The sequence below is a fragment of the Chenopodium quinoa genome, unplaced genomic scaffold (assembly GCF_001683475.1).
Source record: "Chenopodium quinoa cultivar QQ74 unplaced genomic scaffold, ASM168347v1, whole genome shotgun sequence".
Lineage (NCBI taxonomy): Eukaryota > Viridiplantae > Streptophyta > Magnoliopsida > Caryophyllales > Amaranthaceae > Chenopodium > Chenopodium quinoa.
This window is the reverse complement of record NW_018743518.1, coordinates 1,656,297-1,671,211: the sequence shown is the minus strand read 5'-3', so window position 1 is coordinate 1,671,211 and position 14,915 is coordinate 1,656,297. Positions and strand designations below refer to the sequence as shown.

The 14,915-nt window shown below is 35.6% G+C and overlaps 1 protein-coding gene across 2 annotated transcripts; it reads left to right on the top strand.

The window, feature by feature from the left end:
- Positions 1–406: 406 nt before the first annotated feature.
- On the top strand, positions 407–13,379 carry LOC110740102 (sodium transporter HKT1-like). Of its 2 annotated transcripts, none has more exons than XM_021920599.1 (3): positions 407–1,614; positions 12,284–12,523; positions 12,943–13,379. In XM_021920599.1, the coding sequence occupies exons 1-3, from the start codon at positions 470–472 to the stop codon at positions 13,139–13,141; spliced, it is 1,584 nt and encodes a 527-aa protein (XP_021776291.1). In that variant the 5' UTR covers positions 407–469; the 3' UTR covers positions 13,142–13,379. The 2 variants fall into 2 exon arrangements, with proteins under 2 accessions (XP_021776291.1, XP_021776292.1); XM_021920600.1 differs by lacking the exon at positions 12,943–13,379 and adding an exon at positions 12,711–12,935.
- Positions 13,380–14,915: the final 1,536 nt, after the last annotated feature.

Here is a 14,915-nt window from a genome sequence, read left to right as displayed (position 1 = left end):
AGCAACAACATTATCAAACACTTGTAAAAGACGCCCACTATTCGACTAACATTATCATTTTATCTCTTTGTTGCACCAAGAAAAAATAATGCGAAGTACTCCGTATGTATAGTCTCTGTCCTTATTGCTTTATGTTGTTGGCTAGCTTAGTGCTTAGTTAGCTAGGCCACTACTAATCCGAGTGTACCCTAAGGAATGCCAATAGATTGGGAATGGAAGTCTCAATCTTTACATTTTACGTAATCAAATGTTAGCAATCACAAGTATTATTTGATTATCAGCCAATTGCACTTGTAATTAATGGAATAAATATAATTTATGTGCTATAGCTTGAGCTTAGCACTTTTTTCGTGCGCGCTATATAGACGCGCATTTGCCCCTCTTATCTACGTACGTACCATCTCCTTGTGCTTCATTTAGAGAGCAAAAGAGAGGGGGATAAAAAAAAATTAAGGGTAGTAGCTCCTTAATGAATTACTTTTCTTCTTTAGGCAATAAATTTAAGCAACTTTGTATAGAATACTATCATAAAAAACATCCTTTCCTACTATCTAGCATGAAAACTTCCATGTTTAACTACATCATCTCTCATGCCAAACCATTTTGGCTTCATCTTTGTTATTTCCTCGTCGTTTCGTTGATTGGTGTCATGGCCTTGAAGGTCTCAAAGCCGAGGACTGATGTTGATCAGCTTACTAGCCTTGATCTATTTTATACCGCTGTTTCAGCATCAACAGTTTCTAGTATGTCAGCAGTTGAGATGGAAGTATTCTCTAACTATCAGCTCGTAGTCATGACAATTTTAATGCTCCTAGGAGGTGAAGTCTTCACTTCCATGCTTAGTCTCCAATTAAGAAGGTTCAAATTTTCTTCCTACGAAAGTACAAAGGTAGATAATTCAAAAGGAGAAGAATCTATAGAATTAGGCATAATCAACCAATTTTCGAGTACTAGTAATGATAATAATAAGAGCTATTCAAGCTTTAATTATAACTACTCTATTAAGTTATTAGGGTATGTGGTCTTAGGATACATGATTAGTTTACTTACAATTGGATCAAGTTTAGTTACCATGTACATGATCCTAACTCCTAGTGCAAATCATGTTCTTAAGAACAAAAGACTTATTCTACATACTTTCTCCTTTTTTGTCATTGTTTCAACTTTTTCGAGTTGTGGTTTTGTACCTACAAATGAGAATATGATGATCTTTAGGCAAAATCCCGGTCTCCTTTTGATTATCATCCCTTATCTTTTCCTAGGAAACTCGTTGTACCCGGTGTTCTTAAGGTCTGTAACATGGGTTTTAGAGAGGTTTACTAAGAGAAAAGAGTTTTATTATATGTTAAACAATTATCAAGAGATGGGTTATGACCATCTAATGTCTAGTAAAAAGACATGGTTTCTTGGTGCCACTACTATAGGGTTTTGGGTGTTACAAATCGCGGTATTTTCTGGTATGGAATGGAGCTCAGGAGTTATGGAGGGAATGAGCTCGTACGAGAAGTTTGTAGGAACCATATTTCAAACGGCTAGTTCAAGACATAGTGGAGAATATATTGTTGATCTCTCCATAATTTCTCCTGTTGTCTTGGTTTTATTCATCATCATGATGTGAGTTCTGTTGAGTCCCTTAGGTTTTGATTGATAGTTTTGAATGATGACAAACAGCTAAGGGAAACAGGTCCTTGAAAGTGTTCGATACAGTTAGGGGAACCAGCTAACATAGAACACTGTTTCCCCAGACAAGTTATTACTTACATGAGTTTTCTTATTGAACTAACTTGTCTTTATACAGGGAACAGTTATATGATAAAAGTGTTATGTACTGGTAGGGAACCAGTATGTACTGTTTCCATGGTTGCTACGTGGTACAGCAGTCACTTACTTTATGTTGTGCAGAGTTGATTCCAAGACTTGGAGCATAGAAGCCTTTCGAAGATATTTCGAAGAAAGATTGTTTGCTCATAATAGAAGTATTCAAGGAAGATTCAAGTCTTGAAGATTACATGAAGAAAAGACGATTTATGCTTTAATATGTTATCTAGGTTTTCATGTAATATGCTCCGTAGTATGCTTGTATGTTTGGGTTATATAAGTGCTTAAAAGTATATTGAAGTATGATATGAAATCTGGTACAAAGTTGGAACAGGTTTCATAACATGTTTCAATTCAGGGAACCAGGTCGGGGAACCAGGTTCACTGTACGAAATATTCGAGCTGCCGTTTTGGAAAAAGATTTTACAAAAAGATTTTTTCGAAAAGATTATTTTGAAAATATTTTGTGCAGCTGGAAATAAGATGAAATATTCTTGGTTACCTAAAAACTAGGAGTATTTATCTTAATTGATTCTATCTTTGTGATTAAATCAAATAAGATAAATACTTTCCTAAAATTACAATATATCTTATTCTCTAAGATTGTGTGATTTAAGGAAACTAGGTTTTAGGAATCTAAGCTTATATAAACTCATCTTATTTCACATATTTCGTGTGCCTCTCCAGAAATTAAAAAGAGCAATTATTTGAGAGCATATACTTAAGCACTAATCCCATTCATCAAGTCATATACAAGAGCATTCTAGTACTTAAACTTTTTCTCTTAATTAGCTTCGTAGAAGTGAGATCAAAGGGGAGTTCTTGATTCTTGTATTGAGTCTTTAACAAAGGGGTTAAAGGCTGGGTGAGTGTTTGTGAGTTCAAACACATTGGGCTTACGAGTGTAAGTCGAGAGCACATTCGGAGTAGAGTGTGGGGTTTGCTGGTTCCCGGAGTAGGGAACAGCAGAGTGTTCTTTGTCTTTGTTTTTCGGAGTAGATTAATAAAGAACTTAGGATAGGAGGACGTAGGCCTGAGTTGGCTGAACCTCGTTAAATTTGTTGTGTTCTTTATTGCTTTGTTTTATTTCGTTAAATTTGTTGTCTTCTTTATTGCTTATTTATATTCCGCTGCGTACGGGAACCAGCACAACTGGTTCCTCACACATAATCCGAAAAGAAGCAAAATTAGCCAACGATTACTTAACACTCAATTCACCCCCCCTCTTGAGTGCCCATTGAACCTTCAATTGGTATCAGAGCCTAAGCTTCTCGAAAGAGTAACATCTAGAGGAGTTAAGAATGAGTACTCAAGAATTAAGTGCAATCGGTTATGACAACAAGTCACCCAAGTTTAATGGAAATAATTATGCTTGGTGGAAGAACAGGATCCAGAATGTTATCATGGGTATTGATTATGAATGCTGGCTCGTAGTTAAAAATGGTCCTAATATCATTCTCAAGACAGATGTTGAGGGGAACCAGGTTCCCAAGAAAGATAGCGAATTGGTCACTGCTGATTACAAGTTGCTGGAGAAGAATGCTAAGGCAATGTCAATACTACAACAAGCAATAGGTGAGACCGAAACAAATCGTATATCTGGCTGCAGTAGTGCTAAGGAGATATGGGACACCCTTGAACTTGCGTTTGAGGGAACCAGTGAGGTAAAACGGTCTAAAATTGATTTAATCATGTCTAAATATGAATTGTTTGCCATGAATAAAAATGAAAAAATCAATGATTGCTTTCGTAGGTTTATGACTATTGTAAATGATCTTAGATCTCTTGGTAAAAATTTATCTGACGAGGATCTTGTGAGAAAATTATTGCGTAGTTTAACAGATGCATGGACAGCCAAGGTAACAGCAGTATACGAAGCAAAGGATCTGTCTACCTTGTCTCTGGAACAGCTGATTGGTTCCCTTATGACTCATGAGATGCTGATTGACTCTAAGTCTGAGAAGGAACCAGCAAGAGGCATGGCGCTTAAGGGAACAGTAGAAGATGATGAAGATGAAATTAGCATGATTGCAAAAAGATTTGAGAGATCTCTTCGAGATCAAAGAAAGAATTTCAAAGGTAAGCATTTTAAAAACTATAAAAAATCTAACTCTAATTCTTCTTCTACAGGATGTTTCAAGTGTGGAGAAAAAGGACATCTTATTCGAGATTGTCCTAAGTGGAATGACAAACAGTCTAAATCCGGAGATAAACAAGCATACAAGAATGCCATGATAGCTTCCATGTGGGGAGACTCTGACTCAGGGTCAGATGAAGAAGAAGGATCACCCAACTCAGATGTTTACCTAACTGCCTTTACAAACATCAAGGAAAACAGCACTGGTCCAGGAACCAGAGGGGGAACCAGTACATTCAACAAATGCTTTATGGCAAAGAAGGATGTACTACATGAACGCAAGGTAAGCTTAGAGCAAATTAGAGAAGATATGCATGAATATGATAGAGAAAATATGCTTGCTTGTATTGATTCCTTACTAGATGAATGCTATAAACTAAGTGAAACATACATAACTTGCAAAAGAGAATTAAAAGAAAAACGTGGTGAATGTAATATTTCTATTGCTAGTTGTGATCATCTAGAAGGAGTCTGTTATGAACTAAAAAATCAAGTAGCAGAACTAGAGGTTGAATTGGACAAGTGTAAAGTGGAACTAGAAAAGGAAAGATCGTTTGAACCAATTGATGGTGAAGAGGATCTGACCTCCTGGTTCCCTAGAGACTTATCAACCACTAGTGATACTCTTGATTTTTCAGTAGCTATAAGTAAAGCAAATTCGTGTACTAGAACTTCCTTGTTGAAGGCCTTTGAAACATTGGCTTACAACCTGGAAAACTCTCACAAGGAAATTGCTTCACTTAAAGCTGCACAGTTCACTGTTTCCCCTACAGGTACCAGTGTAGATGTCAGTAATACGATTGATAAGTATGAAAGTAATATTTGTGATTTGCATGCGGAAATCAATCAACTGAAAAAGGACAAGCAACCAGTGGTTGTTGACATGTCTATTGACTCTATGGTTTCAAAGCTTAATCTACAATTCGAAGCTTTAAAAAGTAACTTTGATTTTCTTAAAGAGAAAAACGAATTGTTAACTAAAACACTTGAAACCAGAGAAAAAGAACTTAATGATAGTCATAGACATGTGGACAAATTATTGAATGCTCAAGAATCCTTAAATTACCTGACTTCATCAAGAGGAAACAGAGGAAAAGTTGGTCTTGGTTATACTAGACAGAGAACCAGGACTAACTGGTCTCCCAGAGAAACCACCTGGATCAAAGAATATCAACGAGGCAAGTATGTCATGACTAAAGAGATGCATGTGTGTTTTCATTGTGGTAAAAATGGACATAAGATACATGAATGTCCAGCTAAGAAAATTAGTGCTAATAAGAACAACAAGGGTGTAAAATATGTGTGGAGAAGAAAGGATCAACAAGATGTTAATGTTGTTGAAAAGGGACCCAAGTATGTTTGGGTTCCTAAAACTAATGTTTGATTTGCTCTTGCAGGCTAGAGTGAAGGGAGACACCTATTGGTATTTGGACAGTGGTTGCTCAAGACACATGTCCGGGGATAAAGATCAATTCCTTTCACTAGTGGCCTTTGATGGAGGAAGTGTCACCTTTGGGGATAACAGCAAGGGAACCATCACTGGTTTAGGTAAGGTTGGTAAGACACTTTCTAACGCAATAGATGATGTTTATTATGTTGAAGGCTTGCAACATAATCTCTTGAGTATTTCTCAATTATGTGACAAAGGTAATATAGTTGAGTTTCAAGCCAACCTATGTCACATAGTTAACTCACAAACAGGAGAACTTGTATGTGAGGGAACCAGGAAGCATGATGTTTACATCACCTTCTTAGATAAAATCCCTCAAGACAAGTCCATCTGTTTGAGAGCTGTTTCTGACAATAATCAATGGATTTGGCATAAGAGGTTTGGACATGCTAGCCTAACACTTCTAAACAAACTTAAAACACGTGACTTAGTTGTAGGCCTTCCTAACATTAAGTATGAAGCTGATAAAGTTTGTTCTGAATGTGTAAGGGGGAAACAAGTCAAAATTTCTTTTAAGTCTAAAACTGTTTTGAGTACCAGCAGACCCTTCGAACTTGTACACATTGATTTGTGTGGTCCCATGAGAGTACAAAGTCGAAGAGGTCATAGATATGTCTGTGTTATGGTTGATGATTATTCTAGGTACACTTGGGTAATGATGTTACACACAAAGGATGAAACGTTTGAAGAATGGGTAACATTGGTGAAACAAGTGGAGAACCAGCTCACCCACAAGCTGGTCTCGGTAAGATCAGACCATGGTACTGAATTTGATAATGCTAACTTTATTGATTATTGTAGGGAACATGGAGTTAATCACAACTTCTCAGCCCCTAGAACACCTCAACAAAATGGTGTTGTAGAAAGGAAGAATAGAACTCTTGAGGAGATGGCGAGGACGATGCTCATTGAGAGTGGTCTCCCAAAGAGTTTTTGGGGAGAAGCTGTTGACACTGCTTGCTATATATTGAATAGAGGTCTCATTAGACCAAAGTTAAATAAGACTCCCTATGAACTGCTTAAAGGTCGAAAGCCCAACATTACATATTTTCGCATTTTTGGATGTAAATGTTATGTGCATAATAATGGGAAGGACCAGCTTGATAAATTTGATCCTAGAAGTGATGAGGGAATCTTCCTTGGATACTCTTCTCACAGCAAAGCATATAGAGTCTTTAATAAAAGGACTCTTCGTGTTGAGGAGAGTGTCCATGTCATTTTTGATGAATTTAACATGTCTTCTGAGATTGCGCAGGTACAACCTGATGAAGTGATTGGATTGATGGATTTCACGGGGAACCAGTATACTGGTCCCACGGATGAAGTGCAAGCAGATCTAGGCCTACCAAATACTCCACCAGATGATAATGATGAAGTGCCTAGAGAAGAAAATGAAGATAATAAGGACTCTGAAGGGGAACCAAGTCCTGATGGTTCCTCAAATAATAGACAGGTAATGAGTTCAGGGGGAACAGAAGAAGGTACCACCCCTGAACCTGAGGTAAGTAATGATAGAGGAAACAACATGAATGTGAATCCTCCTGGCTCCTCAGAAGAAGGAGAGATCCATGAACATGCTGGTTCCCAACTTAATGAGAAAGCACAAAACAGTCTTAATTTTAAAAGTTATAGATATCAATCTTCTCATCCCACTGATCAAATAATTAGTGATATAAATAAGGGGATTCAAACGAGAACAAATGTTTTTCAAAACTTTTGTGCTTTCTATTCTTTCCTGTCTAATGTAGAGCCTACTGACTATAAAATGGCATTGACTGATCCTGATTGGGTACTAGCTATGCAAGATGAGTTAAATCAGTTTCAGAGGAACCAGGTTTGGCACCTGGTTCCCCGTCCCAAGGAAAGATCAGTCATTGGCACTAGATGGGTCTTTAGAAACAAGTTAGATGACCTTGGTACTATAGTCAGAAACAAAGCAAGGCTAGTGGTGCAAGGGTACAATCAACAAGAAGGAATTGACTATGATGAGACGTTTGCACCAGTAGCTAGGCTAGAGGCTATTAGGATTTTAATTGCTTATGCTGCTCACATGAATTTTAAGCTGTTTCAGATGGATGTAAAGACTGCCTTCCTCAATGGATATTTAAAGGAAGAAGTATATGTGGAGCAGCCACCTGGTTTTGAAGATGCACTGTTCCCCCAACATGTGTACAAGTTGGACAAAGCATTATATGGATTGAAACAAGCTCCGAGGGCTTGGTATGAAAGATTATCCAATTTCTTGATGGCAAATGATTACAAGAGGGGAACAGTAGACAAGACCTTGTTCATAAGAACCAGGGGGAAACACTTGATTGTAGTACAAATTTATGTTGACGATATTTTATTTGGTGCTACTAATCAGGTTTTATGTGATGAATTTGCTAATCTTATGCAGAGTGAATTTGAAATGAGCATGATGGGAGAACTAGGATTCTTCCTAGGGTTGCAGATTAAGCAAATGGATGATGGAATAATGATCCATCAACAAAAGTACTTAAAAGAGTTGCTGAAAAAATTCGGCATGGAGAACAGCAAAGCTTATGATACACCTGTTCCCCCATCTACAAAATTAGATGCTGATCTTAAGGGAAAAGATGTTGAAGCTTCTCTTTATAGAGGAATGATAGGTTCTCTACTTTACCTAACAGCTAGTAGACCTGACATTGTGTTTTCTGTTGGTTTGTGTGCTAGGTTTCAAAGCAATCCAAAGGAATCTCACTTGAAGGCTGTTAGAAGGATACTTAGGTATCTTGTAGGAACAACAAATCTGGGATTGTGGTACCCCAAAGGCAGTACCATTGATCTTATTGGATACACAGATGCAGATTATGCTGGTTTCTTAGTTGATAGAAAGAGCACATCAGGTATGGCACACTTTCTTGGCTCTTGTCTAATTTCATGGGGTTCTAAAAAGCAAAATTCAGTGGCCCTATCCATAGCAGAGTCTGAATATATAGCTGCAGCTTCATGCTGTTCCCAGCTACTGTGGATAAGGAACCAGCTGAAAGATTTTGGTGTTATTTATAAAAGTGTTCCTATTTTTTGTGATAATACTAGTGCAATCAATATTTCAAAGAATCCTGTGCAACACTCCAAGACAAAACACATTGAAATAAGACACCATTTTTTAAGAGACAATGTGGAAAAAGGATTGGTGGAGATGTTGTTTTGTAAAAGTGAAGATCAAATTGCTGATATCTTCACAAAGCCTTTGTGTAGAGAGTCTTTTTGTAGGTTAAGAGTCCTTTTAGGTCTAGTTAGATTTTAGGTTTTGGCTTCAATTACTTCCTTCAATGATTGGTTAGAATGGTATTCTCTTGTATAGTGTGTGTACATATTTATGTTGATATCTTTCAAGTGTTGTGTAGATGGTTCAAAATCTCAAAAAGATTGAGAATCATTGTTGTAAGAAACAGGTGAAATCAGGCTGAATTGCCAGAAACAGCGTGACATGGTTCTATACAGGTACCAGCAAAGGGAAACAGCAGACCAGCTCTGATATGTCATCCGATAATATCTTTTATTTTCGGAAGATTACTATAAGATATTTCCTTTTGGAAGGAATTTATCTTATTTCAGTTATTTAATCCCATATAAAAGGCAAGCATATCATATGCCTTATTTATAGTTGGTTGAGATAATTATGGTAAAAGATAATTACCAAATTTTTGATTTCATTTTAAAAATATCCTTTACAGTTGCTTTTTATTGGCTCAACTAACTCTTTTCTTTTCTTCTTCTCTCTTTGTGCTTCATTGTTAAAAATATACACTAACCCTTTGTGCAGATCATCAATCATCATCACTCGAAATTCTCTTTCTCTCTCTCGTATGCTTTAAATTCATCATTGTTCATTCGGTTACTGTTCACTCAAGGAACCAGCTCAGTCTCAGGGGGAACATCAGAAGGAAGCATAAATGTCCTTAAGCCCGAAGTTGGAGGAAATTCAGAAAAGTCAGAGTGAAAAGGATGAAATAGAGGTTGTTGGTTATTATGAGGAGACACCCACTGCTAAGACCATGGTACGAAGTAGAGTAACTCAATTAAAGAAGTTCACTGAGAAGGTGCAGGAGGAACAGTCCATTGACGCTGTTCCAGGAACCAAGAGAAAAAGGGTACCAGCAAGAACCTCTTTGCTTGATTGATGTGATGCTAGTTTTGCACTCGTTATGCAACAAGGAGAACAGTTTTGCACTCGTTATGCAACAAGGAGAACATTCTGAATCAGTACATATCTCTCATGATTTATAAAAAAAAAAAAAAAAAAAATAAAAAAAAAAAATAATAAAAAAATAGAGGAACCAGCAGGTCAGGAAGTGGTTTTGAAACAGATTGGGGAATCACAAGAATATGCTTAGTAATATAATGATTTTGGTTTAAGCAGAGCATGGTGACAAGGATGAAGAGGAATCAGATGATAATACAGAAGATGTTGCAAAGTTCGAGGAGGAGGAAGGGAACGAGAATGATGATGAGGAGTGATGCTGTTTCTGTTCTTGTTTCCTCACCCTCATGTTTATTCTAAAATAACTGATTTTGTTGGTCTGTCTACTTCTCTCCATTCCATGAACTTTCTTTTTGGATGGATTTGGGCTTCTTTGGTTGAACTTTGTTGGCTTGTATGAACTACTAACTCTGCTATGGTATGAACTGTTTGGCTAATCTCTTTTTGCAGCATAATGCTTGAATGGTGGTTGATGCCATTGTATGGATAAGCACATTAACTTGTGCACATTGCTTTTACTTGTGGATACTTTTTAATGATGCCAAAAGGGGGAAGTAGTCTGAAGTTGAAGCCTAAGGTTTAGCTAGTTTAGATTGAGTCAGTTTGAGTCTTTTTATTTCGTATTTTCTATTTTCTGTTTAGGGAACCAGTTGGCCTAACTGACTTGTTCCAAAGAGTCTTGAGTCCTTGAAGTTTTTGACGGTTTTCCTTTTGAGCATGTTCACAGGTTCAGGAACTTCAAAAGTTTGTCATCATCAAAAAGGGGGAATTTGTTGAGTCCCTTAGGTTTTGATTGATAGTTTTGAATGATGACAAACAGCTAAGGGAAACAGGTCCTTGAAAGTGTTCGATACAGTTAGGGGAACCAGCTAACATAGAACACTGTTTTCCCAGACAAGTTATTACTTACATGAGTTTTCTTATTGAACTAACTTGTCTTTATACAGGGAACAGTTATATGATAAAAGTGTTATGTACTGGTAGGGAACCAGTATGTACTGTTTCCATGGTTGCTACGTGGTACAGCAGTCACTTACTTTATGTTGTGCAGAGTTGATTCCAAGACTTGGAGCATAGAAGCCTTTCGAAGATATTTCGAAGAAAGATTGTTTGCTCATAATAGAAGTATTCAAGGAAGATTCAAGTCTTGAAGATTACATGAAGAAAAGACGATTTATGCTTTAATATGTTATCTAGGTTTTCATGTAATATGCTCCGTAGTATGCTTGCATGTTTGGGTTATATAAGTGCTTAAAAGTATATTGAAGTATGATATGAAATCTGGTACAAAGTTGGAACAGGTTTCATAACATGTTTCAATTCAGGGAACCAGGTCGGGGAACCAGGTTCACTGTACGAAATATTCGAGCTGCCGTTTTGGAAAAAGATTTTACAAAAAGATTTTTTCGAAAAGATTATTTTGAAAATATTTTGTGCAGCTGGAAATAAGATGAAATATTCTTGGTTACCTAAAAACTAGGAGTATTTATCTTAATTGATTCTATCTTTGTGATTAAATCAAATAAGATAAATACTTTCCTAAAATTACAATATATCTTATTCTCTAAGATTGTGTGATTTAAGGAAACTAGGTTTTAGGAATCTAAGCTTATATAAACTCATCTTATTTCACATATTTCGTGTGCCTCTCCAGAAATTAAAAAGAGCAATTATTTGAGAGCATATACTTAAGCACTAATCCCATTCATCAAGTCATATACAAGAGCATTCTAGTACTTAAACTTTTTCTCTTAATTAGCTTCGTAGAAGTGAGATCAAAGGGGAGTTCTTGATTCTTGTATTGAGTCTTTAACAAAGGGGTTAAAGGCTGGGTGAGTGTTTGTGAGTTCAAACACATTGGGCTTACGAGTGTAAGTCGAGAGCACACTCGGAGTAGAGTGTGGGGTTTGCTGGTTCCCGGAGTAGGGAACAGCAGAGTGTTCTTTGTCTTTGTTTTTCGGAGTAGATTAATAAAGAACTTAGGATAGGAGGACGTAGGCCTGAGTTGGCTGAACCTCGTTAAATTTGTTGTGTTCTTTATTGCTTTGTTTTATTTCGTTAAATTTGTTGTCTTCTTTATTGCTTATTTATATTCCGCTGCGTACGGGAACCAGCACAACTGGTTCCTCACACATAATCCGAAAAGAAGCAAAATTAGCCAACGATTACTTAACACTCAATTCACCCCCCCTCTTGAGTGCCCATTGAACCTTCAAGTTCTTTCTCTCTTCTTGTTACAATTTTATTTAATTTATATTCAGATGAGTCATGTTGATTAATTAATTACGATTGGAGTTTGCTTATATTATGATGAACTAATCATCTTCGAATCAATAAAAGTTTATTAACTTATTAAATTAATGAATATTAGCCTCATAATTTCACGTGGATTCAATTGATCTAAGATCAATTAAAATTTAAACTTAACGTGGTTTACCTACAAAATCTAGGTTTGTATTGAGAGATTGAGTACGTACTAATTAAGTTATTGTCTATTAATTTTACTATTTGGTTTGCTTTCACGATAAAGAGTTAAATCAATAAAAATAATTAGAGATTTGTTCTTATAATTACTCTTTTATTTCTTATTGATATAAATTTTATGTTTATGTAACTCGTGCATGGCCAATCTGTTGCTTGAAATTTAAAGGTATCTTCCAGCATACACATCATTTCTTCCAGTCAGCAATGAGCATCAAGAAGAAGTACCAGAAAGTAATATAATTACGAAAAAACAGAATGAGAAGAAGAGGATAATAGAGAATATGCTACTATCCCAAATATCGTATTTGGTCATCTTTATAATGTTGGTATGCATCACTGAAAGGAAAAGTTTGAAGGAAGACCCTCTCAATTTCAGTGTTCTAAACATTGTCTTTGAAATCATAAGGTAATTAATAAGATTGTTTCAATTTTTCATTTTCTTAAAATTTTCATTAATTAATTTAAATCTTAAAATTGTCCCTTATAGAATTTCCCTGCAATAATATATATACTAGCCCCATACCCGGCCCCAAATCCCTAAGCAAAACATGTCAAGTATATGAATAACGGGATTATTGTATATAATCACGCAGGGGAAACTTGGCCGAGGTGGTGAGGAACTCACCTAGTGACATTGAGATTAAATTACAAGTTTCAGCCCCACTTCAAAAGTTCAAATGAGAAGATAATTAAAACACTTTTGTATAAATTTTTTTTAATTTCAATTTTTTAATTAATGTTGAAATCTTTCATAGAAATTATTAGATAACAGATTAACAATCATAAGATGAATATATAACATGCCAAAATATTTATTCATCGCAGTGCTTATGGAAATGTGGGTTTCTCAACGGGCTACAGTTGTAAACGGCGGTTAACTACTGATAAATATTGCGAGGACAAATTGTATGGATTTTCAGGGCGATGGAGTAATGGTGGAAAATGTGTTCTTATTCTAGTTATGTTTTTTGGACGACTCAAGAAATTCAACATGCATGGTGGAAAAGCATGGAAAATACTTTGATCTTCTAATACGAGCTATATGTTATACGAAGTATATATATGGAGTAAAACGTATTGGACCCTCCTACAATAGGTGGGTAGCAATTTCAAAAATGAGACGCATCCCTATCATGTTGGAATTGGAGTAAAACATATTGGTTAGTTATTAATTTGTACTGTTATAGACTATAGGTTTAATGCTTTATGGCCATGGAAAACTCTAGACGGAGGAAAAATATAAGGCTCTATGGCCTGTTCTATTCTTCTTGAAATTTTTTAAAAAAACCACCCCTAAATTCACCACTTTTTTAAAAACCCACTTATTTTATTATGAAATTTTAAAATACCACCTGCAAAACCCAATACCAATAAGAATCACCACCCCATTCCTTTTTCCGACCTGTTTTTCGACTAAAGGATCCACGTGTCATCACCGTATCGGCAATCTACTAAAAATTAATAAAAAGCAATTAATTAATACCTTTTCAAAAAATACCTTCTTTGATTAACTAGGTCCCAAAATAATATTCAATAAAGCTGGAATTTGACAAAATCATCATCATTTGTTATCATTAAACGCAACTAATGTGTATAGCAAAATCCTTAATTTGGTAATATAATACGGAGTATCACAGGTTGTATAAAATGTCATACACTTCGTAGATTCTACCAAGTTTTTCATCATAATTTCATGTTAATTGCTCATAAATTCGTTACCTGCACTTTGCACCATGAAAAAGAAAAGTTAAATTTCTGAAGATTTACTCATCTTAATAATCAAGAAAATAAGTCAGATAATAGGTGGTAGTACAAAAAAAGATGGTTAAAACATCGCACTTTTAAGTGGAAAAATCATGATTCTGGTGGTATTTAGTTAAAAAAATTTAAAAGCCTTTAAAACTTCTCAAAAAAAACATGAAAAAGTGGTGTCCACTAATAGTTACATTCCATGTTTGAAGTTTGATTAGTAGGCCAGGCCGGCAAATTGGGGGTTAGCTAATCAAGATGGTAATGACAAACTAATCCATTAATTAATGATCCGTACTTGGGTACTTGATATACAAGTTGACCATATATGCAACACACATTACTTGTTTGTTGACTTTTTAATTAGTGAGATAGTTTTTTCCTCAGCCTCTTAAAGATGACTTGATTCGATTTGTGGAAAGCTAAATATCGCCCTCGAATCTCTAACTAATGCCCGTAAAATAACCTAAAATGACATACGTAGCTTATTATTAATAATTATTTTACCTAACTTAACACTTTTGTCCTACACAAACATTTTAACTGTTCTCTCTAGTGTTTATCGGCCACGCACCAACGATCACGTTTAACCACCAACCACCACATATAATTTCAAAATCAAACATATAATTTAAATTTTGCAAAACCTAATTCGTTGGATCCCATGAAAGAAGACGAAAGATCGAAAACACCACCTACGTTGCCGGAGGCTCATCGAACCGTACGAAATTGGTACAATTATTTAATTGTTTTGTTTTCGAAATACCCAGGAAAACACCCAGAAATTTCGAAAAACCTAGGTAGAAACGCCTAGTTTTTTCGAACATCCTTGGCAGTTTCAAAAAAACTAGGCGTTTTTGCCTAGGTTTTTCGAAATTTATGGGCGTTTGCCTGAGAATTTCGAATTATTATTTTCTTTTTGGTTTTGAATTTAACGTATTTGTTATTATTATTATTTTGATTATATTAGTTGTGTTTGTTATTATAATTACTTGTGTTTGCTATTATAATTAGTTGTGTATTGTTAGAATTATTATTATTATTATTAT